The 26,040-nt window shown below is 46.0% G+C and overlaps 1 protein-coding gene across 3 annotated transcripts in view; it reads right to left on the bottom strand.

Moving 5' to 3' along the window:
- The window catches only part of CDH4 (cadherin 4), a 1,160,485-nt gene that overhangs the window by 84,178 nt on the left and 1,050,267 nt on the right, over positions 1–26,040 (bottom strand). For all 3 annotated transcript variants that reach the window (XM_081948625.1, XM_081948626.1, XM_081948627.1), the window contains one exon: positions 15,791–15,928. In XM_081948625.1, the coding sequence (XP_081804751.1) occupies positions 15,791–15,928 (138 nt within the window). The remainder of the gene's footprint in view (positions 1–15,790; positions 15,929–26,040) is intronic.

The following is a 26,040-nucleotide window of genomic DNA, read 5'->3' as shown; positions in this document are numbered from 1 at the left end:
GATTAATTTAGTCCCTGGGCTGAATGGGTTGTGTGAATAGCATCCTTTCTGTTCCAACTCCCATAGCTTTGGGTTCTCTGGGAAGCTCACCACCAGCCCAACCATCTTGCTTCCAAGTTTTTGTTTAAGCATTAACAAATGTGAATCAAACACAACCTCCGAATATGACTGCTGTTGTGGCCCACCAGCAGCAAGCGGAGCTGCCAGCAGATTCGGAAAGTGAGGAGGTTGGGGAGGAACATGGGCCAGTCCTGGAGTCTGGGGAAGGCTCTGATGAGAGCTCTGTGTCAGAGGCAGAGATGGGGCTAGAGCCATGTGCCAGTTATCAGCTGCCTTCAGAGTCATACATCAGTGAGGCAGACAAACAGCTGGAGCCTGTTCCTAGTGTGTGCATGCGCAGAGTTGCCAGACAAAGGGAACAGCTAAAGAACAGCAGTCGACTTGGAAGTAAGGCCACAGGTGGATAATGAATGGCCCCTCCCAGAGGAAATAAAAGAGGAGCGAAAGGGGAATGGAGTTTGCAGGAGACAATTAGTTCGCTTAATTGTTTTGTGACTCTCTGAGACTCCTTGCCAAGTTCTGCAGATATCGGCCTGGCAGCTCTCCAAGCCAGATAAGGTCTGTGACTGTAAATCCTCCCTTGAAAGACTTTGCTGGATGTGAATGAGCACAATTCACAATAAATTAATAAAAGGGATTTTTGTCGGGACCAGAAGTTTGCTTCATACTCTTGGGAAGCCTCGGTCAGAACAACTACGTGGCTTTTCCCTTTGGTCCTTAACACAATTCCTCTCTGCAGCCTTCCCACAGCCCGGGTGTCCCTTTACCTCCAGATTCAGATAAAGAGAGTCCAATTGGTGATTAAGCATAGCAATAACTAGGAAGAAATGGTTATCTACAACCCGGGGTGGCTTTTAAGCAGCTCCTTTCTTGCTTTGGCTTCGATGCTCGGCAGGACTACCTCAAAGCAGTGCCAAAGGGCAACATTTAAAGTGGCTTTTAATGGGGCCTCCTAAGGCTCCGAGAAGTCAAACAGGCAAGCATTTTTCTTTCTTTTTTCTTTTTTTTACTTTGAAAAAAAAAGGCCTTGATTGCCAGAGTTTTTATTCCTTCCCTCCTCCCACCAGAATCTACCGCTCTGCTAATCACACAAACACTTCAGCCTGGCTGCATCGTATTTTTTATTCACGTTGGGCTACTGGAAAAAGAGAGAGGCGAGGAGGGAGAGAAAAAGAAACAGAAAGAGAGAGAGAGAGAGAGAGAAAAAGTTCTGCACAGTAGGCAAATTTAAGCTAACTTTTAATTAACATTTAAGACACAGAAGTCTGATCATGCAAATTTGTTGGCGTTGCCTCCCGGTTGCTTGATTGTTCTTGATTGAATACGATAAAAATAGACTTCATGTGAACGGTCGCTGGGCAGGGATATGCCCTTCTCTCTGATTAAACACTGGTTTGCCTCAAATGTCTATCCACAGATGGCTAATAACCACATCCTAAGCATAAGAGGGGACACACGTTCCACCCCAAGCTCCGAGAAGCCAGATGGAACCCAACCAGGGGTGGGACCTACGGGTTCTCTGAGCGCGGGCTTCGCAGTTTAGAGAAGACTTACCTCCCGGATTACTGCGGCAATCCACTCTGTCGCGCAACTCAACTGAGATGATAAAGGTAGGTGAAGCGCAGGAGTGGGCGGGCGTGCCCACACGGCTGATCTTCGGAGCTCCCGGTTCGCTCGAACTGGTCCGAACCGGTAGAATCTCACCCCTGAACCTACCCCTGATCTTGAATTGAGGAAATCCAAAGAATTGAAGACAAGGATTGGTGGTGGTGGTGGTGGGAGGACATAATTATTGTCTTCCAATACTTGAGAGGCTGTCATAGAGAAGAGGGATTTGACTTATTCTACAAAGCACCTGAGGATAGGACAAGAAGTAATGGGTGGAACTTCGCTAACAAGAGATCCAACCTAGAATTAAGGAGTGATTTTGGGTATAATGTAATGCCTGAACAGCGGGAGAATATGTGGAATAAAGGTTTAAACTTTGCATTAAATGATATTTTAAAAGAAGATGATGTATTGTTGGTATTTAACTCCAGATAAATTGTCAAGAATGTATAAAGGTACCTCAAATGAACATTGGAAATGTAAATGTAAAGAAAGGACTTTTTAATTATCTATGGTGGACGTGTGAAAAAGCAAAGAAATATTGGAGTAGGATTCATATTATAAAACAGAACATTCTGAAAGTGAATATAGGAAGAAAACCATAGACTTTTCTTTTGGGTTTAATGGAACAAGACTTGGAAAAAAAATTGGAAATTTGATGTTATCTATGTTGATGCCATCAAGATTACACTAGACACAAAAATGGAAGATCCCCACAATGGATGAATGGCTACAAAAACTGAGTTAGCAGAGATAGCTAAATTTACTGCTTTGATCAAAGAAAAAAATACAAATACTTTCATTTCTACTTGGAAACCACTTTGTGCTTGAGGTGGAAAAAAAAAGAAAGTTTGGTTTTGGGTTTTACCGATTAGATAGATTTGTTGTAGAAATGGCTAGTTTCTATTATTAAGAAAAAGTAAAAAGTTGAGGTTAGATGCTAATGCCTAATTTTGCTGCACCAAAGAAGTCAGAAGTCAGTGCCTTTTTTCTTCTTCTTCTTTTTCTTCTTGCTTTCACCCACTATCCACTTCCCTTTTCCCTTTCCTAGTTTCCTAAATGTTTGCTTTTGTATTATTTTTGCATGGCATATTATAAATGAATAAAACTATAAAAGTAAAAAAAAAAAATTAAGGAGTAATTTCCTGACAGGCAAAACAATTAATCAGTGGAATAATTTGTATCTCTGGAATTGTGGGTCCTCCATCATTGGAGGTTTTCAAGGAAAGATTGAACCTCCTTGCCTTGAGGAAGGGGTTGGACTATAAGACTTCTATGGTCACATGCCCCCATGGAAGGGCACAACTCATTTAACAACTGTCTTGCTTAGCAATGGAATTTTGGGCTCAATTGTGGTCATAGGTCGAGGACTACGGATATAGCACAGATCCTGACTCCTGGTTATTTCTTTTGTCTTTTAAATACAGGCAACTGTTCTGACCGAGGCTTCCCAAGAGCATGAAGCAAACTCCTTGTCCCGACAAAAAACCCTTTTATTAATTTACTGTGAATTCTGCTCATTCACCTCCAGCAAAGTCTTTCAAGGGTGGATTTATAGTCACAGACCTTATCTGGCTTGGAGAGCTGCCAGGCCGATATCTGCAAAACTTGGCAAGGAGTCTCGGAGAGTCACGAACCAATTAAGCAAACTAATCGTCTCCTGCAAACTCCACTCCCCTTTTGCTCCTCTTTTATTTCCTCTAGGAAGGGGTCATTCATCGTCCACCTGTGGCTTTACTCCTAAGTTGACCCCTGTTCTTTAGCTGTTCCCTTCATCTGGCAATTCTGCGCATGTGCACACTGGGAACAGGCTCCAGCTGTTCGTCTGTCTCACTGATGTCTGACTCTGAAGGCAGCTGATAACTGGTATATGACTTTGGCCCCCTCTCTGCCTCCGACACAGAGCCTTCCCCAGACTCCAGGACTGGCCCATGTTCCTCCCCAACCTCCTCACCATCTGAATCTATTGCCAGCTCACAGCAGCAAAATCTGATCATATTCCCCCCCCAAATTAAACTATCTCTAAGTAATGAAATCCAGCATTAGCTGTTCCTTATAAAAGAGGCAAGATATAAACAAAGTTCGTTATTTTTTTTTCCTTTAATGAAAATAATTGCGCAGATAGGATTTAATATGTTGCTCATCAGAAGTTGGTAGAAATGAATCCTGAGCTGGTTTAATTCTTTGAGCATCACAGACTGCGAGATATAGTTGCGCACAGATTTATGTAATAAGATAATTAGTTCTTTATCTTTCTTATGCAGGCATAACTTTCTATTTGATAAACAGCTGTGGGGATATGACTAAAACTCGGGGCTTCAGTCAGGCGATCATTCCTGTCAAAATTATCAGTCACGGGCACATCACTGCTCAGAGAGTATTCCTTAAATTGATTGTTCTCGATTGCAGAATTTCTGATTTAGCACTGTGGCATTTATGAAGAGCTGTCCCTTCCTCCCAATAGGAAATATTTTAAATTATTTCTATTTATAATCATAGCCAAGACAATAATCCAGAGCCAGAATCTGCGCTGACGTTATATTTTCCTGTGTGAAAAGAATATACAGGAATAACATAACTTGACTTAGGACCGCAAGCGAGGCCAAACTTTTCATTGCTAAGCAAGGCAGTTGTTTAGTGAGTTTTGCCCTGTTTAATGACCTTTCTTGCCACAGGTGTTAAGTGAATCACTGCAGTTGTTAAAGTTAGGAATACAGCTGTTAAGTGAATCTGGCTTCCCCGTTGATTTTGCTCCTCAGAAGGTCACAAAAGGTGATCACGTGACCCAGGCCGCTGCAACCGTCATAAGTACATGCCAGTTGCCAAGCTTCTGGATTTTGATCCTGCGAGCACTGAGATGCTGCAACTGTTTTAAATGTGAAAAACAGTCATAAGTCACTTTTTGGGGGGCCGTTGGCGCTTCGAATGGTCACTAAACAAATGGCTGTCAGTTGGAGACCACCCTGTCCATAATCAAGTCCATGTGGAGAAATTTCCCCGTGTATTATTCTGTGTTCTTCCCAGTTAACCATCATTCTGGATAGGTTAAAAATGTCAAGACGGTTGCCATGATTGCATGTTTATTTATGCTGCACACCAGAGGTGGGTTCCTACTGGTTCAGCCGAGTAGGTAGTAACTCAGCCAACCATGCCCCTGAACCGGTTCTATCAACGCCACCGTAGGCACCGCCATCTTGTTTTTTGCTTCTGCGCATGCACAGAAGCATTTTTTGCCTACGTGCGAAGCACACCCACACCCAAAGCGCGTCCCTGAGCGAACCGACAGTAGAAGAAGCCGGAACTCACCCCTGCTGCACACACCCAACACATGAAGCAAAATGAACAAGGCTTCCGTTGAGTGTCTGCCATCTGCCATGTTGACTTTTCTGACCCTCCATGGATGCCTCTGGCCCTCCAATTTCCTCTCCCATCATCCTGCTTTGAACCGAGGCAATAATCCCTGCTGTGGAACACACAGACTGTAGCAACAATGCCTGGTTGTGTCCTTTTGCTATACATTTTTATCCTAAAGCTATTAAGTCTCCAACTACCTTTTGTGATTGACACATAATTTAAGAACATGATGAGAGACACTTTCGGGGGCTTTAGTGCCAAATTTGAGCCCTTGGTTTCTTTTCTTTTTTTCTTTCCTGGCACCGCTCCTGACATAACACTCTCTTCCCATTGTTTGGGAGGGGGGCATCTTCTCTGCAGTAACTCAGTGCACAAGTATTCTAAATCACCAGTTCTTGGAACAATAAACCAAGTTCGGAGTTACAGTCTGTCCTTTAAGAAAATGTTAAGCCTTTGCTGTACAGATAGTCCTTGATCTAGCATCACAATTTGTAAGGAGGGAATTTCTATTGCTAAGCAAGGTAGGGGTTAAGTGAGTCACACTTGATTTTGCAAGCTCTTTTGCAAAACAATGTTAAACAAATCACTGCAGTTAAGTGAATCACATGGGCATTGAGTGAACCCAACTTATAACAGAATAATAGAGTTGGAAGAGCCTTTTAAGGTCTTCTAGTCCAACTCCCTGCTCAAGCAGGAAACCCTATAGCACAGCGATGGCGAACCTTTTTTGGATTGCGTGCCATAAATGGGGGGAGCGCAGGGGGGTCGTGTGCGGGCGTGCCACACCCATAATGCAATACACGACCCCACAGTGCGCATGTGCGCACTACAGGCACAACCTCCACATTTTTACATGCTTTTTTCGCCCTCCCCAGGCTCCAGAGGATTTATAGCAGTGACGTGCGGTCATTGGAGGCAGGGGAGGCGGAGCCTCACCACTCTCATCATGAAAATAAAAAAGAATTACTCCAGGAAGCCGTGAAAGTGGCTGGGAGAGGCACGCGGCTTGGTTTAGCCTCCCTGGACATCTCAGCAGCAGCCCCAAGTATGCCGATCTCGCCATTTTTTACATCGGGCGAGCCCAGGATCCTTGCAAGGGGAATGGGACGTGTGCAGGAGGCTCCTCAGCTCCAGCCTCAATCAGCGCAGCCGCGGTCCCCTTCATCTTGCCTCAGGAAGGAGGGGAATGGGACCACGTGTTCAGGGGAAGGGGATCGCGGCTCTGCTAATCTGAGGCTGTGCGCTGAGGAGCCGCCTGCACACGTGGTCCCATTCCCCTTGCAAGGATCCCGGGCTCGCCCGATGCAAAAAATGCCTAGGTACCGTGTTTCCCCGAAAATACAACCTGTCCCGCACTCACTGACCTAGCGTTATCCTGAAAGCACCAAGTTACAGGATCCGGGGGTGGGGGGAGCGCTCATGTTGCTTGCCGCCTTCGGTATACCGCTAGGTTGGGGAGTGGCGTTCTGTCCGGCCAGAGGGGAGAGTTGCCGGGTGGCTGCTCTCTTGTGAACTGGCTCCCGAAGAGCCGGGCACAGCCTCAGGGGCGAAGCAGCCATGAGGTAACTATGCTCACGAGCAGCCACCCGGCAAATCCCCTCTCCAGCCAGGAAAAGCACCATTCACCAAGCACTTGCGCAGCTCTCCCAGGCCACCGCCGCTGCTACCGCCGCTGCTACCGCCGCTGCTACCGCCGCTGCCGCCGCCGCCGCCGCCGCCGCCGCCGCCGCCGCTGCCGCCGCCGCCGCCGCCGCCGCCGCCCGCCGCCGCCGCCCGCCGCCGCCGCCGCCGCCGCCCGCCGCCGCCGCCCGCCGCCGCCGCCGCCCGCCGCCGCCGCCGCCCGCCGCCGCCGCCCGCCGCCGCCCGCCGCCGCCGCTGCCCGCCGCCGCCGCTGCCCGCCGCCGCCACCCGCCGCCGCTGCCCGGCACCCACCGCCGCCGCCTGCCACCGCCGCCGCCCGCCGCCGCCCGCCGCCGCCCCGCTCTGCGCATAACTTCCAAAGTCCAAAACTTCCAGCATCGCCCGCTCTAGGAGTGCTCTCTATGGTGGGCCGGCTGCTGGAAGACTCTGTCCGGAAAACTCTCTGTCCGGCAGCCGGCCCACCATAGAGAGCACTCCTAGAGCGGCCGATGCTGGAAGTTTTGGAGTTTGGATGTTATGCACGGAGTGGAGCGGGACAGCGGCGGGCGGCGGCGGGCGGCGGCGGGCAGCGGCGGGCAGCGGCGGGAGCGGCGGCGGGCAGCAACAGCGGCGGTAACAGCGGGGGTAGCAGCGGCGGGCGGCGGTGATGTGAGAGAACTGCGCAAGGGCTTGGTGAATGGCGCTTTTCCCGGCTGGAGAGGGGATTTGCCGGGCGGCTGCTCAGGTCAGTGAATGGTGCTTTTCCCGGCTGGAGAGGGGATTTGCCGGGCGGCTGCTTGTGAGCATGGTTACCTCATGGCTGCTTCGCCCCTGAGGCTGTGCCCGGCTCTTCGGGAGCCAGTTCACAAGAGAGCAGCCGCCCGGCAACTCTCCCCTCTGGCCGGACAGAACGCCACTCCCCAACCTAGCGGTATACCGAAGGCGGCAAGCAACGTGAGCGCTCCCCCCACCCCCGGCTCCTGTAACTTGGCGCTTTCAGGATAACGCTAGGTCAGTGAGTGCGGGACAGGTTGTATTTTCGGGGAAACACGGTACCTAGGCATTTTTTACATCGGGCGAGCCCGGGATCCTTGCAAGGGGAATGGGACCACGTGTGCAGGCGGCTCCTCAGCGCACAGCCTCAGATTAGCAGAGCCGCGATCCCCTTCCCCTGCACACGTGGTCCCATTCCCCTCCTTCCTGAGGCAAGATGAAGGGGACCGCGGCTGCGCTGATTGAGGCTGGAGCTGAAGAAATTTCTCCGTTTGGGCTGCGCCCCTGCGATCGGAGCAACCACGTGGTTTGATGACGTCACCAGCCTCACCAGTCATAAACGTCACCGCACGTCACTGATTTATAGGAGCATGGGGAGGGCGGAAACAGCCTCCCCCCCCTAGAAGCCATCTGGAGGCTTCAGGGACCTTCAGGAGGCTTCCCTGAAGCCTTCGGGGGGCTCAAAATGACCCTCCAAGCACTTCCGGTTTGCTTGGAGGGTCGTTTTAAGCGCTCCGAAGGCTTCAGGGACCGTCAAGAGGCTTCCCTGAAGCCTCCGGGGCAATCAAAATGAACCTTCGAGCAAACAGGAAGTCCGTTCCCGAACTTCCGGTTTGCCCATAGGGCCATTTTTTTGCATTTCGGAGGCTTCAGGGAAGCTCATGAAGCCTCCGGAGGGCCTCCAGGGGGGCGAGGGGCTCTTTTTGCCCTCCCCGGGCTCCTATAAAGCCTCTGGCGCCTGGGGAGGGTGAAAAACAGCTTTAAAAAAGGGTGAACTCAGCTGGCCAGCGCGCACATGCGCACTGGCCAGCTGACAGGGCAGCGCCTCACATGCCCTGACAAATGGCTCCGCGTGCCACCTGTGGCACACGTGCCATAGATTCGCCATCACTGCTATAGCATTTCAGACAAATGGTTGTCCAATGTCTTCTGAAAAATTTCCAGTGTTGGAGTATCTACAACCTCTGGAGGCAAGTTGTTCCATTGATTAATTTTAGTAACTATCAGGAAATTTCTCCTTAGTTCTAAGCTTCTTCTATCCTTGGTTAGTTTCCACCCATTGTGTATTGTCCTGCCTTCAGGTGCTTTGGAGAATAGTTGGATTGCTTCTTCTTTGTGGCAGGCCCTTAATTCGTTGAACACGGCTATCACATTAGCCCTACTCCTTTTCACTAAACACACGTAATTCCTGCAGCCATTCTTCGTATGTTTTAGCCTCCAGCCCCCTAATCATCTTTGTTGTTCTTCTCTGCACTTTTTCCAGAGTCTCAACATCTTTTTCATATTGTGGTGACCAAAACTGGATGCAATATTCCAAGTGTGGCCTTACCAAGGTTTCCCTCATTGCCTTTATTTGTGAGAAGCTAATTGGGAAGCTTTGTGTTGATCCATTGAATGCAAGAAGAATTGACCAAGCCTAACATTGCCCATTCTGACACCCTTATGCTGAGCCTAAAATCAAAATTTCCTTTGTTTTTCCATTGATTTAACATATTTATCTCCTGAACAAGTTTCTTTCATGAATATCAAGTCAGCATTCTCAGATGGTCTCCATCTGAGTAGACCTATTGACCTGTTGAAGGTCAATAGGTCTACTCCATCCTAGGGCTGCTTGTCCAATGATAATATTTTGTTTCTAAAACCTCCCTATGTTTTCCTTACGGTTTTAATAATTGCATTATTTGCTTCAAGAATAACGAAATAATATGGGCATGGAACTGCCAATCTTGTGCGCTGGGAGGCATTGATTCGTGGCAGGAATTCATTATTGAGAAGATAGTCTCTGCATTTTTAGTCCAGAGAAAAGTGAAACGTTAAATTTATTAGCGCTTTACGTGATAATATTCCACATAGTCTAAGTCAAGGTTTCCCAACTGTGGCAACTTGAAGAGGTGTGGAATTCAACTCCCAGAATTCCCCAGCCATCAAGCTGTAATATCATGCATGGGTGCCAGCCGAGGAATTCTGGGAGTTGAAAGCCACACATCTTCAAGTTGCCAAGTTTGAGAAGCATCGGTCTAGCCCCGTGAAGGCGAACCTGTGGCACACAGAGACCTCTCGGTTTCAGGCCTGCAGTCATATTCCTTTTAGGATCTTTGGCCTGCCACACTCTCTATTATTTTGCTATGTTGTTATATTAGTGGGGTAATTGGGAGGGGGAATAGTAAGGAGTAGAATGTGTTGTTGCCAAAATAAAACATTCCTTTCTAGAAGCCCAAGGTCATCCTTTGTCTCCGCACCTCTGAGCCTGACCGGAACTAGATGGGTGGAAATGCGTGTGTGGCAGAGGAAGATTGGACCATGTGATGGACTTGTGGGTGTGGGAGCAAGATCATGAACTTTCAACCGGGTGGAAAACCCAGGACGCTTTCACATTCAGGTTTTCCACAGATGTGCCAACATGTCTCTCTTAATAAATTGGGACTTAGACCAATACTTTGTCTTGGTCTCTGATTTAATTTTGGATGATATTTGGAATGCTGACATTCGGCAGGCACGCGAGCTGTCGCCAAAGCTCAGCTCCACTGCACATGTGTGCACGGCTCCTGCCGACCAGCTGATTTTTGGGTTGCACATGCATGTGCGATGATCACGTACACATGCACAGGGGGTGAACAAGGGGTGCAGTGTGTCCCTCCTGTGGCCTGTTTTTGGTCCCAGGAGGCTGCAGGGAAGCCTACTAGGCCCATAACGGGGTGCGGGAGAGGTGTAGTATCCTCCCGGTGGCCCGTTTTTGGTCCCAGGAGGCCGCATGGAGGCTTACTAGGCCCAAAATGGGGCAAGTGGGGTTGCAAGTGCATTTGGAGGGGGGCACAAGAGGTTGTGCCTGCTTGTGGAGGGGGGCTGGGGTATGGGGGGATGTTGCACATGCATTGCATTATGGGTACAGGTGCATGCATGTGCTGTCGTGTGTATGCGCACCAGTGGTGGGTTCTGGATCCTGTTCCAACTGATACAGTTGGAACGGGCCTGGCATCATCCACATGGATGCACTCAGCATACGTGCGCATGCATGCATACGTCATACTGTCCAGCGGCGCTTCCATGAGTCTCCGCGATGCTCCAGCTGCTCAGCGGAGCGTCGCACAGGTGCAGTACGCACTGTGCACATACATGGAAGTGCCGAAGACTTTAAAGACAGGTAAGGAGCGCGGGTGGGCCTTCCGGAGCACCGTACCAGAACGGTACCCAGTGCTCCGGGCAGGCTCCGGTACGCCTGTAGTGGGGCGTACCGCCTGCAACCCACCACTGACGCGTACATACTTTTGGCACACGATGAGAAAGGTTTAGCCATCACTGGTCTAGCTATATCCCCTTCTCAGTGCAGGTAAGTTTTCTGCCAGCCTTGGACAAATATCTGGAGAAGGTCTTGAAGGATCTCGTCCAAATTTCTTCTCAGTGAAACTATGTATACAGGCAGTCCTCAACTTATAACCATTCATTTAGTGACCGTCCAAATTTATTACGGCACTGAAAAAATTACATCTGTTGCGGCAACCCTCATGGTCATATAATCAAAATTTGGAAGCTCGGCAACTGACTCATATTTATGACGGTTGCAGCGTTGAGGAGTCAGGTGATCACAAGCAAAGCCAGATTCACTTAATGGCCATGTTACTAAACAACTTAATAACATAGCTAACTTAATAACTATGGTGAGAAAAGTCATAAAATGGGGGGGGGGGAAACCACTTAATAAATGTTTCACTTATGGACAGAAATTTTGGGCACAACTGTGGTTGAGGACTTCCTGTGCCTAGTGCTTCCCTAACAGTTGACTGTCCAATCTTTCCTTGAAAACCTTTAACAGGACAGAATTATAATTGATTCCACTATATAACTGCCCTCACTGTAAAGAAAGTTAGTATGAACCTTCAACCAAAATCTTTAATTTTGTAATTTAAGGTGGTCTCTGTGATAAGAAGGAGTAGGGGTCTGCCCTTTTCTCTGTGGTAGGTTTTCAGGTTTTGGGAGAATGCTATTGTGTCCTGTGATGGGATTCAGGCAGTTCGCACCACTCTGGGAGAACCGGTTGTTAGCTTTCTGAGCAGTTTAGTGAACTGGTTGTTGGAAGAAATCATTAGGGAAGAGAACCAGTTGTTAAATTATTTGAATCCCACCACTGATTGTGTCCCATTGAGATCACAGGCTGAAGGGCATTATGTAAATCCCAAAGGTCTTTTTCAGGAGGCAGCTGGACTTCCTTGTTTTTCCTTTCTTTCTTTGAAGATGTTTCACTTCGCATCAAGAAGCTTCTTCAGCTCTGACTGGATGGTGGGGATTGGAAGGATTTATACGCCTTGCAGACAGCTGGTCATACAATAATACTATACAATAGCAGAGTTGGAAGGGACCTTGGAGGCATTTTAGTTCAACCCCCTGCCAAGGCAGGAAACCCTATACCAGTGATGGTGAACCTATGGCACACGTGCCACAGGTGGCACGCGGAGCCATTTGTCAGGGCACGTGAGGCGCTGCCCTGTCAGTTGGCCAGAGCGCATGCGCATGCTGGCCAGCTGAATTCACCCTTTTTTAAAGCCATTTTTCGCCCTCCCCAGGCTCCAGAGGCTTTATAGGAGCCTGGGGAGGGGGAAAACAGCCTCCCCGGACACCCTCCGGCGTCAGGGAAGCCTCCGGACGGTCCCTGAAGCCTTTGAAGCTCTTAAAACGACCCTCCAAGCAAACCGGAAGTCACGTCCGGTTTGCTCGGAGGGTCGTTTTGAGCGCTTCAAAGGCATCAGGGAAGCCTCCGGACGGTCCCTGAAGCCTTCGGAGCACTTAAAACGACCCTCCGAGCAAACCAGAAGTCACTTCCAGTTTGCTCGGAGGGTCGTTTTGAGGGCTCCGAAGGCGTCAGGGAAGCCTCTAAACGGTCCCTGAAGCCTTCGGAGCGCTCAAAACGACCCTCTGAGCAAACCGGAAGTCACTTCCGGTTTGCTTGGATAATTGTTTTGAGTGCTCCGAAGGCTTCAGGGACCATCCGGAGGCTTCCCTAACGCCTCCAGAGGGCGTCCGGGGGGGGGGGGGCGGGGGAGGCTGTTTTCACCCTCCTCAGGCTCCTATAATACCTCTGGAGCCTGGGGAGGGCGAAAAAAGCATGTAAAAATGGGGGGGTTGGACATTCCAGTGTTGGGGCATTCACAACTTCTGGAGGCAAGCTGTTCCACTGATTAATTGTTCTAATTGCCAGGAAATTTCTTAGTTCTAGGTTGCTTCTCTCCTTGATTAGTTTCCACCCATTGCTTCTTCTTCTACACTCAGGTGCCCTGGAGAATAGTTTGACTCCCTCTTCTTTTTGGCAACCCTTGAGATATTGGAAGACTGCTATCATGTCTCCCATAGTCCTTCTTTCTATTAAACTAGACCTACCCAGTTCCTGCAACCATTCTTCATTTGTTTTAGCCTCCAGTCCCCTAATCATCCTTTTTGCTCTTCTCTGCACTCTTTCTAGAGTCTCCACATCTTTTCTACATCGTGGCGACCAAAACTGGATGCAGTATTCCAAGTGTGGCCTTACCAAGGCCTTATAAAGTGGTATTAACACTCATAAATCCTTCCAATCCCCACCATCCAGTCAGAGCTGAAGAAGCTTCTTGGATGAGAAACGAAATGTCTTCAAAGAAAAAGAAAAAGCACCTTTGGGACAACCATGACCAGGATGACTGAGAATCTCTGTACACTTTTTTAATTGTATAAAGTATTCCTAGGAATTTTATTTGGTGTCATTCTGATAGTGGAAGCCAGCATTCCATTACCCCTTACGTGCAAACATAAAACAATGTCTAATGATTGCTTGATCAGGCAAGATATTTTCTATGGAAAGTAAATAATTGAAAGTTAATTGAGAAAGACAGAGATCTTTAGGGGCTGGGATAATGGGATAAGGTGTCTCAAAATACCACAGAGGAGACTTCAGATTTTCAATATTTGAAATAATTAGCTATACATTTTACACTGAAAGCAGTAAAATTCATGTTAAAAATATTTGTTGTTTTCTAAGACACAGGCATTATTTAAATTCATACTACCAGTTGAGTAAGACTAATATTTGTACATTTGATATAAATTGTCCTTTTTAATTTTGTAGATCCTTCCTTCCTTCCTTCCTTCCTTCCTTCCTTCCTTCCTTCCTTCCTTCCTTCCTTCCTTCCTTCCTTCCTTCCTCTTCTCCCATTGTCTAATTGCAATAAAAAATATCATGTCTAAATACTAGCAAGAGTAAACGTTCCTTACATTACACCCAAGAAGTACTTGGATTCCTACAGACCCTTGATAAACATTTTAATTTCTATGTATTCCTGCAGTATCTTCTTTGACAAGAATGTGTGAACATACAGTAAATATGAAAAAAATCATAACCACTAGATGTCACCACATTTCACTCCAATAAAAGAAGTAAGGCAACTTCTTTAATCTTTGCTAACCTCTCATTTGAAACTTCTTGCCATCTCACCTTCCAAATTACTGCAAGCACTACATACTCAAGGAAGTTCAGATTGACACAAAAGGAATGGTTTTGCACTCCATAGTAAGAGCCAATGAAGTGACAGGTTTACTTAGAGCATTGATGTACTACTTTCAGAACAATTTTGTTCCCATCCACACTCTATAATGGACGTTAATACAATTGAGCGAGTCCAAAGGTATTTCATCAGAAGAGTCCTCCACTCCTCTGCTCACAATATGCCACTAGGCTTCAAATTTTGGACCTGGATAACCTAGAACTATGCCGCCTATGGTCTGACTTAAGCGTAGTACACAAAATTGTCTGCTACAACATCCTACCTGTCAATGACTACTTCAGCTTCATCCGCAATAATACACAGGCAAACAATAGATACAAACTCAAAGTAAACTGCTCCAAAGGCGATTGCAGAAAATATGACTTCAGCAACAGTGATCAATGCCTGGAACCCTCTATCTGACTCCGTTGTTACTTCCTGAAACCTTAAGTTTCAACCTTAAACGTGGACCTTACCCTATTCTTAAGACGTCCATAAAGGGGGTGTGCATAAGCGCACCAGCATGCCTACCGTCCCTGTTCTACTGTTCCCATCTATTTGTACTCATTTCTTATGTATATACCAGTGGTGGGTTGCAGGAAGTATGCCCTGGTACGGGCCTACCGGAGCCAGCCCGGAGCACCGGATACTGTTCCAGTGCTCCAGAGGGGCCATCCGCCCGCCCGAGCTCCTTACCGGTGTTTAAAGGCTTCTGTGCTTCTGCGCAGGCGCATGGCATGTACAGCACCTGCGCGACACTTCACGGAGCAGCTGGAGCATCGCAGAGAGTCACAGAGGCGCGAAGATGGATGCGTGCGCTGCGCGCATCCATGAGGACACCGCCCTCATGGGATTTGCAACCCACCACTGGTATATACGTATACCTGCTTATAATATGTTTATATGTTATATTCACACTTATACTTGTTTTCTCATACATGCTTGACAAACCAAAATAAATAAATAAATAAATAAATAAATATAAATAAATAAATAAATAAATAAAAAATAAAATAAAAACAATAAATAAAATAAATAAAATAAAACAATAAATAAAATAAAAACAATAAAATAAATTAAAAACATAAATAAATAAATAAAATAAATAAAATAAAAACAATAAATAAAATAACTAAAATAAATTAATAAAATAAATAAATAAAATGTTGGTTGTCTCAAACCTGTGCAGCACGAACTAAAGCTTCCCCTGGCTAAAGCTGTTGTGCTTTGCTTTGGCCTGGCATTTCAATAACTTGCACCAATGAGTTTCAGCCATTCACACACACTGTGCAAAAGAGAAGAGTTCAAAGGTAATATTGATATCTTCTGGGCAAACACCCTGAGAGGAAGAATCAGCCTCTTGTCACAGAGAGGCCAAGCCTGCGATAGTTTTTTGGCGCTCTCCCTCCGCTGGCTCCTTCCCGCCATTTTTCATTGCCTCAGAACAAAGCGGTCTTTGGTCATGAATCATTTTTCCCCACAGCCTCTCTCCATTTTTATTTGCTGAAAGTCTCCGCTACTCCGCTCTCTATCTGTCAAGTGCTCCCTATCTGGCAAGCCAGCAAACAAGAGATAAGCCATATCAAATGCCCATGAATTACAAACATGTTGTATGTGTCCATAGATCATTGCGCTGATGTGTTGATACTTACGCTGTTGGTAGTGAATTCGGGTGGGTTGTCGTTCACATCTGTCACCATAATGATTGCTGTCGCTGTGTTCGAGAGACCGTAGTTAAGGTTCCCTTCCATATCGGTGGCCTGAACGATGACTGTGTATTGCTGAACTTTCTGGAAACAAAAGAGACAAGAATGCATGGTGTAAAATAGTGTTTTATTCTTTCCCTCTGCTAAGCGCAAATCTATGGAGAACTATTCCTATTGAAAAGAAAATTTCTTAGGAACAAGCATTTTTTTTTTTTGCAATGTGGTTTCTTCCCAAAGCGATACAGGTAATCCTTGATTTACAACCATTCATTGAATGACACTTCAAAACTTACAACCACACTAAATTGTGAATCATATATAATTCCAGGACTTGGGTATGGCTAGTCCAATGAAAAGAAGGACTAGGGGTGACATGATAGCAGTCTTCCAATATTTGAGGTGCTGCCACAAAGAAGAGGCAGCCAATTTATTTTCCAAAGCACCAGAGGGCAGGAAAAGAAACAATGAATGGAAACTAATTAAGGAGAGAATCAACCTGGAATTGAAGAGTCACTTCCTAACAGTGAGGACAATTAAACAGTGGAACAGCTTCCCTTCAGACATTGTGGGCGTTTCATCACCGGAGGTTTTTAAGAAGAGTCTGTACAGTCGCTTGTCTGAAATAGTATAGGGTCTCCTGCTTAAGCAGAGGGCTGGACTAGACGACCTCCAAGGTCCCTTCCAACTCTGTTATTCTGAAAAAAAAGTGATTTATGACTGCTTTCCACACTTACAATTGTTACAACATCCCCATGGAGGATAAAACGATCCCCGTAAAATGATCAATGACAGTTGTTGGTCAAAAAAGGGACTACCAATTTTCTGATTTTTTTTTGCCACCATAGACTGACATGGCTCTCTAAAGTGGAGCTGGTGTGTGTGTGTGTGTGTGTGTGAATTTATCTTTCTCATCTGCTGTCAAAAATGAAATATAGTAAAAATTGATCTGTTTTCATCAAAAGATCTGCAACCTGTTCAGTCAGTGGGAATACTTGCAATGCTGAACTTCAACAGAGTCTTCTGCAGACACATATTGAAGTAGAATTTAAAGGCATAAACCCTGTAGCAGGGGTGTCAAACTCGCTGTTCTGACCTAGGCTTCCTGATAAAGCATAAACCACATGCTTAGTCCCCAAAACCCTCTTTTATTTAAATGGCTGTGAATTATAGTCATTCACAGCCCATAATGATTCACAAACAGTCTGTGAAGAGTCCGACAGATGTCTGCCACAGTCTTTCAGAGTAATGCTGATAAGCACCCACCTTTATCTCCCTTGAAACGCTGCCAGAGACCTAATAGTCAATTAGTTTTGCAAGGCCAAATGGAGCACAGAGTCTAACGGAGCTTCTCAGAGTTTGAACCGACCACAATGAACAAAATTGCTTCTTGCAAAGGCTCACGTCTGTTTGCTCCTCTTTTATGTCTTATGGGAAGGGCCAAAATCTCCAAGCCTTACTCCCAAATTGCCCTTTTTCTCTTAATTGTTCTTGCCTTCTGGAAGCTCTGTGCATGTGCACAGTGGGAACAGGCTCACACTGTTCTTTTGCCTCGCTGATGTCAGACTCCGGAGGCAACACATCACTACCAGATGGCCCTGGCCCCCTTTCTGATAGTCCAAGTCTTCCCCAGACTCCAGGACTGGCCCATGTTCCTCCCCAACCTCCTCACTATCCAACTCTGCTGCGAGCTCTGCAGGCTGCTGGCGGATCACAACACTCGCGTTGTCACAGAGTCATCATGTGATGTATCACAACTTTTTTCCCCTTTATTAAACCGGGCATGGGAGCGGCCAGTGCAGGATGCATCTGGTCCTTGGGCCATGAGTTTGATAGTCCTGCCCTATAGGATACTAAGTCTTCAAGCCCAACAGCCTTCAATGGATGGGTCCTCCCTGAATTTATTCAATCCCTTTTTGAAGCCATCCAGGTTGGAGGTTATTGCTGATATCATGGCAATGAATTCCACTTTAAGAAACAGCTCAGTAATCAAACATAGAACAGAAAAAGTCACTTGAAACTTGGAAGGTGACAAGAGCAAGAGTTGAGCACATGTTGATGACTGTCACACCGAGGGACCCCAGCTTTAATCCACTGTATGTTCTTATCATCAGTCTTCTGATGCTATAACAATGAAGCACTGAAAAGATCTCAGCTATTGATCAGCCATAACCATTTCAAGAGCCCAGAGTAGAGTCCACAAGGAAGAAGCAATAAAGGAGAATTTTGGCTGGCACTGATGATGTTCCCTAGTTTGGGTAATGAAATATCTGCAAGAAAACAACCAAGCTCAAAGAGCATCAAGGACCCCTCAAGGAAGAAGCAATGCAGCATTCATTTCCAGCCAACCATCCTTACTAACCATGGCTAATAAGCTAACAGAGTCTGTAATTAGAAGGAAGAATACCAGAGGATACTAAAGCCTCAGAAGAGAGTGGGAAATAAATACATTTATCCTGAAGGAAGGGTATCGAACATGATGCAGTTCAGTGGTAAGACAAGTAAGTGCTGCCTTTAGGCAGAGAGAAAAAACACAGATGCACAAGGACAGGATAGGCAGTACACCTGGCTCAACACCTGTGCGAGAGATTTAGGTGTCTCAATGGACCACCTTCCCAAAGGTTGCTGTTCAAAAGGCAACTGGCAAATGTTTTGCTTCTCATCCAAGAAGCGTCTTCAGTTCAGTTGGGTTTGCAGAACTGAAGAAGCTTCTTGATGAGAAGTGAAACTATTTCAAGAAAAACAACAACAAGGAAATCCAGTTGTCTTTTGAACACCACCTTTGGGGCAACCATGACCTAGATAATGCAACACGATAGCAGAGTTGGAAGAGACCTTGGAGGTCTTCTAGTCCAACCCCCTGCCTAGGCAGGAAACCCTATACCATTTCAGCTATCCAACATCTTCTTAAAGACTTCCAGTGTTGAGGCATTCACAACTACTGGATGCAAGTAGTTCCACTAATTGTTCTAACTGTCAGGAAATTTCTCTTCAGTTCTAAGTTGCTTTTCTCCTTGATTAGCTTCCACCCATTGCTTCTTCTTCTACACTCAGGTGCCCTGGAGAATAGTTTGACTCCCTCTTCTTTGTGGCAACCCCTGAGATATTGGAAGACTGCTATCATGTCTCCCCTAGTTCTTCTTTTCATTAAACTAGACATACCCAGTTCCGGCAACCGTTCTTCATATGTTTTAGCCTCCAGTCCCCTAATCATCTTTGTTGCTCTTCTCTGCACTCTTTCTAGAGTCTCCACATCTTTTCTATATCGTGGTGACCAAAACTGAATGCAGTATTCCAAGTGTGGCCTTACCGAGGCATTATATAGTGGTGTTAACACTTCACGTGATCTTGATCCCTCTGTTGATGCAGCCTAGAACTATGTTGGCTTTTTTAGCAGCTGCTGCACACAGCTGGCTCACATTTAAATGGTTGTCCACTGGGATTCCAAGATCCCTCTCACAGTTACTACTATTGAGCAAGGTACCACCTATACTGTACCTGTGCATTTGGTTTTTCTTGCCTAAATGTAGAACCTTATTCTTTTCACCATTGAATTTCATTTTATTAGATAGTGCCCAATGTTCAAGTTTGTCAAGTTCCTTCTGTATCTTAAGCCTATCTTCTGGAGTGTTGGCTCTTGGTGTCATCTGCAAATTTGATGAGTTCTCCATTTATCCCCTCATCCAGATCCAGATGATTGAAGGGTGTGTGTCCATTTGTTCTCCAAAGCACCCAAGGGCAGGACAAGAAGTAATGGGTGGAAGATCATCAGAGGGAGATCCAACCTCAAACTAAGGATGAATTTCCTGATTAATCAATGGAACACTTTGCCTTCTGAAGTTGTGGGCACTTCCATCACTGAAGGTTTCCAAAAAAAAAAAAAAAGATGAGAGAACCTTTGTCTGGGATGATATGAAGACTCCTACTTTGGGCAGACCTCAAGGTCCCTTCCAACTCTAAGAGGACCTGTACACTGCATGAGCCAAAAATAGGGCTGTGAAAATATTTACAGACCCCTCACATTGTGGACATAAATTGTTTCAACTCCTACCCTCAAAACAGCACTATAGAGCACTCCACACCAGAACAACTAAACACAAGAACAATTTCCCCCAAAACTCCATCACTCTGCTAACTAAATAATAGCCTCAACACTGTCAAACTATTCACTAAGGCTGCATTACTACTACTATTAGTCTTCTCATCGTTCCTATCACCCATCTCCTCCCACTTAGGACTGCATGACTGTAACTTTGTTACTTGTATCCTTATGATTTATATTTATATTGATTGTTTCTTGATTGCTTATTTGCATCCTATGACTGTCCTTAAGTGTTGTACCTTAAGATTCTTGATGAATGTTGCTTTTCTTTTATATACACTGAAAGCATATGTACTAAAGACAAATTCCTTGTATGTCCAATCACACTTGGCCAATAAAGAATTCTATTCTATTCTATTCCCATTCCATGCCATGCCATGCCATGCCATGCCATGCCATGCCATGCCATGCCATTCCATTCCATTCCATTCTATTCTATTCTACTTCTGTTCTACTTCTGTTGTATTCTATTCTATTCTATTCTACTTCTGTTCTACTTCTGTTCTATTCTATTCCATATTGGAAACAATATGGAAAATTGTCTATTCTATTCTATTCTATTCTGTTCTGTTCTGTTCTGTTCTGTTCTATTCTACTCTACTCTACTCTACTCTACTCTACTCTACTCTACTCTATCCCATGATTCTAAGGCAATGACAAATCACTTTCCCTCTGCTGTAAAGATCCGTCTGTGAAAACAATAGAAGTCAAGCTTAACTTAAAAGAGATTTTACTATCCCCCCCCCCCCCTTAGCATCACAGAACTAAGCGATCAAGCATTGCTTCTCATTTACACTTGGCAGTTTTCTATTCCATTTTCTTTGCAGCATGACCCCTAAAAAGCAGCCACTAGGTACAGAGGTCATCGCTTAGATATTTATCACTTGAAACAACCTGGGACTTTCAGGGCCATTGACTGCTCTGGTCTTGCCTCCAGCGAGGGCACTGTAAAGGCAGATGTCGTCTCTTTGTCAAAAGTAACTCGGAAACCGGCGGCTGCTGTTTTGCAAATTGCAATGTGAACCTCCCAGTCAGCTGCAAGGGAAGGTCATCCTAGGCTACAGAAATCTCTCACTAGAGGAAATGGCGTTTAACATGGCAACACCTTACAGCAGCATAGAATTCTTGCTAAAGGAGGCTGCTTAAAGGTTGCTCCACCGAACTGCAGCCAGCCCCATTTAATGCCACATGAATTAGCCCTGAATCAGAAATCAGTAAGAACTTATTGCTAGTTAAGAGTCAAGGATGGAGTTAAGAGAGCAACCAGTCTGGAATCCTTAAGGTAAAGGTTCCCTTTGCACATAGGTGCTAATCGTTCCCGACTCTATGTGCTCATCTCCGTTTCAAAGCCGAAGAGCCAGCGCTGTCTGAAGACGTCTCTGTGGTCATGTGGCCGGCATGACTAAACACCAAAGGTGGATGGAACGGTGTTACCTTCCCACCAAAGGTGGTTCCTATTTTTCTACTTGCATATTTGCATGCTTTCGAACAGCCAGGTTGGCAGAAGCTGGGACAAGTAACGAGAGCTCACTCTGTTATGCGGCGCTAGGGATTCAAACCACTGAACTGCCGACTTTTCTAATCAACAAGCTCAGTGTCTTAGCCACTGAGCCACTGGGTCCCTTCTGGAATCATCTGGAATCCTTATATTCCTGCAAATAATCTGAACAGATTAATGACAGGAGGAAAGGATCAGGACTAAGTCCAAATAAACGCAAGTGTTGTATGTCCACCCAAAAGCGAGAGATTGAAAAAGTTTTGACACTGAAAAGAACTGGAATGAAGTTGAGTACATGTACAAAAACAACAACAGTTGACTAGAGAAGCAGTAACAAAAAGTAATAATTTGGACAAAACTTGAAATGGGAAAGGAAAACAGATCCATTCCTGAAAGGATGAACATTTTTTTGCAGAAAGAGGCGATGATGTCAAAATGCAAATACATCCCCAAACACCAATTTTGCAGAAACAATATTTTTAAAATGTGGAGTCCCTTGTATACCCATATTCTGCAGCTCCAATATGATGTCCCTACACTAACAGCTCATGATAACAATATTTCACTAAAATTGGTGGTTTCGTGTCCTTGGTTTAGTATTATTTTAGCCAAGGGAGATAATATGAGGCCAAAATAAAATAAGAAATAAAGAACAAGCTGGAGTGTTAAGCATCTCTGAAAAGTCAGAAAATACCTTAACTAGAGGAAGCAATTAATAAAAAAGAGGGGCTTTAAAATATTAATCAACAAATGCTATTGATATGAAACTGTAACGCTTGGATTCCTAACACACAGCAGTTTTAGATAAACCATTTCAGTTACTTCTAATTAAATCACCACTGAGGCATGTCCCAATAGATGAGAAAACTATGCTACAGGCCCCCTCCAACCTTTTCATGCTTTTAAACTGATGATTGAGTCATTCAGAAAAATTACCATTTCAATGTGTCTTTGCGATTTGTCACAGCAGTTTCATGGAAGCAAAAAGTCCTCCCTTCTGCTGCCCTATGCTCCTAGTTGCTGCACCCCGTGAGTTACTGAGGAGTAACTTTCTTTTGAGGAGAGTAAGCTCTTGAACGGACGTGTGTAGATTCCAGAAATCCTACATTCTTCTGATATTCCATGGAATTTATAGACTTAATTTTGTTCACCTTTTCAAATCCATGCACGAAAAAAAAAGGTGACTCGTTGATTTGCTCTGTTTATACACGAGTGGCTTGTTCAATTCCGTCTTAGTGTTGATGGAAATATTCTTGGTGGTTCCTTGATGAGGCTGTTTACTGTTTGTCTGGGTTGGTAGTTCCTTGATTGGGGTATTGTTTACTGCTTGGTTGTTGTTCTAGTTAGTATAAATCTTGATGTACTGTATATAAACAAAGAGCAAACCCCACTTCCTTTTAACACTGATGCACAGGTACAGTATAGGTGGTACCATGCTCAATAGTAGTAACGGTGAAAGGGATCTTGGAGTCCTAGTGGACAACCATTTAAATAGGAGCCAGCTGTGTGCAGCAGCTGCCAGAAAAGCCAACACAGTTCTAGGCTGCATAAACAGAGGGATAGAATCAAGATCACGTGAAGGGTTAATACCACTTTATAATGCCTTGGTAAGGCCACACTTGGAATTCTGCATTCATTTCTGGTCACCAAGATGTGGAGACTCTAGAAAGAGTGCAGAGAAGAGCAACAAAGATGATTAGGGGACTGGAGACTAAAACATATGAAGAACGGTTGCAGGAACTGGGTATGTCTAGTTTAATGAAAAAAAGGACTGGTGTGACATGGTAGCAGTCTTCCAATATCTCAGGGGTTGCCACAAAGAAGAGGGAGTCAAACTATTCTCCAAGGCACCTGAGGGTAGAACAAGAAGCAATGGGTGGAAACTAATCAAGGAGAGAAGCAACTTAGAACTGAGGAGAAATTTCCTGACAGTGAGAACAATTAATCAGTGGAACAGAAATTGCCTCCAGAAGTTGTGAATGCCCCAACACTGGAAGTCTTTAAGAAGATGTTGGATAGCCATCTGTCTGAAATGGTATAGGGTTTCCTGCCTAGGCAGGGGGTTGGACTAGAAGATCTCCAAGGTCCCTTCCAACTCTACTATTGTATTGTATTGTATGTTACCTGGTTGGGTAATGAAATGACTGAAAAAAAACCCCAGCCATGTTCAGAGAGCACCAAGGACCCCACGGTTCAACCCCGAGCTACAAATATTCTCTTCTTTCGATAAAAATAGAAGAAGAGGCACCAAAATTATTGCGTCCGCAGATAACCGCCCTGCCGCCCTGTTTCGGGTGACTCGCTCCCTCTTGTTTGAGAGGCCGCGGGAAGCCCCTTTACAGGGCAGAGCAGAGGAGTTTGGGAAATATCTACAGGACAAAGTCGCTCAAATCCGGATGGGATGGGCCCCTTTCAGTGGTCCAGCTGAGACGCCCGCGGCGAGTCTTGAGGGACCGCTTTGGGAGGAGTTTGACTCGGTTGCCATCGAGGATTTGGACAGGTTGCGTGGACGTCTGCGACCTACCACATGTTTATTGGACCCGTGTCCCTCCTGGCTTGTACTGGCATCCTGGGAGGTTACATGCGACTGGCTCCTGGGCCTAGTGAACGCTTCGTTGGGTGAGGGGCTTCTACCGACCACCTTGAAAGAGGCGGTGGTGAGGCCCCTGCTCAAGAAGCCTTCCCTGGACCCAACGGACCTAGTCAATTATCGTCCAGTCTCCAACCTTCCTTTTTTAGCGAAGGTTGTAGAGAGTGTGGTAGCACAACAGTTCCCACGTCACCTGGAGGAGAATGATTATCTAGACCCGCGCCAGTCCGGCTTCCGACCTGGGCACAACACGGAGACGGCCTTGGTCGCATTGGTTGATGATCTCTGGAGGGCCAGAGATAGGGGCTGTTCCTCTATCCTGGTCCTATTAGATCTCTCGGCGGCGTTCGATACCATCGACCATGGTATCCTGTTGCACCGGCTAGAGGGGCTGGGAGTCGGGGGCACCGTTCTACGGTGGTTTGGCTCCTACCTCTCTGACCGGACGCAACGTGTGTTGGCAGGGGAGCAGAGATCGACCCAGAGGCCACTCACATGTGGGGTACCTCAGGGGTCGGTGCTCTCGCCTCTCCTGTTCAACACATACATGAAACCGCTGGGCGAGATCATCCGTGGTTTTGGGGTGGGATATCATCTGTATGCTGATGATACTCAGCTATACATTTCCACCCCGAACCACCCCAATGAGGCCGTCGAAATGATGTCCCGGTGTTTGGAGGCCGTACGGGTCTGGATGGATGGCAACCGACTAAAACTCAACCCTTCCAAGACGGAGTGGCTGTGGCTTCCGGCCTCCTGGTTCAACCAGTTGCTTCCATCTCTGGCCATTGGGGGCGTGCAACTGGCCCCCATGGAACAGGTGCGCAATTTGGGCGTCCTCCTAGATGCCTGGCTGTCCATGGATGACCATGTAACAGCCGTGGCAAGGGGGGCGTTCCATCAGGTTCGCCTGATGCGCCAATTGCGCCCCTTATTGGACCGGGATGCCCTACGCACAGTCACCCATGCGCTAATGATGTCTCGCCTGGACTACTGCAATGCTCTCTACATGGGGCTTCCCTTGAGATGCACTCGGAGACTGCAGTTGGTCCAGAACGCGGCCGCGCGGGTGATTATGGGGAGGACTAGATACTCCCCTGTAACACCTCTCCTGCGCGAGCTGCACTGGCTTCCTGTAGTCTACCGAGTGCGTTTCAAGATTTTGATTATGATCTTTAAAGCGCTTCATGGCACAGGACCTAGTTACATGCAGGATCGCATCCTGCCCCATACATCCCTACGACCAATCCGCTCACACAGAGAGGGACTTCTTCGGGTGCCGTCCGCTAAACAGTGTCGGGGGGGCGACACCCAGGAGCAGAGCCTTCTCTGTGATGGGCCCAGCCCTGTGGAATGACCTCCCCCGTGACATCAGGACTACTTCCGATCTCCGTTCCTTCCGTGTACAGCTGAAGACCCACCTCTTTCAATTATCTGGCCTGGCTCAACCGTAAATTTTTCTTACTCCTCCTGACAGTTCTTTTAAATTTTTAAATTTCAAATTTCAAATTGGGTTTTTACAATTGGGGTATTTTAATGGTGACTTTTAATTGTCCAATGTGATTTAATTTGTTACCTCCTCCATGCATGTATGTCCTGTATATATGTATGTTTATGTGTTTGTATATATGGTTTATGTTTTATATGCTCCATTGTACGCCGCCCCGAGTCCTGTCTGGAAAGGGAGCGGCTAATAAATTTAAATTTATTATTATTATTATTATTATTATTATTATTATTAAAATAATTGATGGAAAACTTAAAGACGCAATTCTCAATTTGCCAACACGAGAGACTGAATTAGTATATGAAGCAATTATTTCAAGATTTCCACTTTTAAGGTCTGATTATTGGGCGTGCTGCATTCCGTACCTTTGTGGAATATCATTTACCGTAATCCGAAATATTCAAAATTTGGTTCAGAAAAACCCAAACTCCTCTCTAGGTCTGTATTACTGCTCAACGGAGTGCTAGCTTGAACAGGAATATAAAAAGACTGTCCTTCTATA

Source organism: Natrix helvetica (genome assembly GCF_964273705.1).
Source record: "Natrix helvetica genome assembly, chromosome: 3".
Lineage (NCBI taxonomy): Eukaryota > Metazoa > Chordata > Lepidosauria > Squamata > Natricidae > Natrix > Natrix helvetica.
Note: the sequence above shows the minus strand (reverse complement) of the source record. Positions and strands in the feature narration are given on the sequence as shown.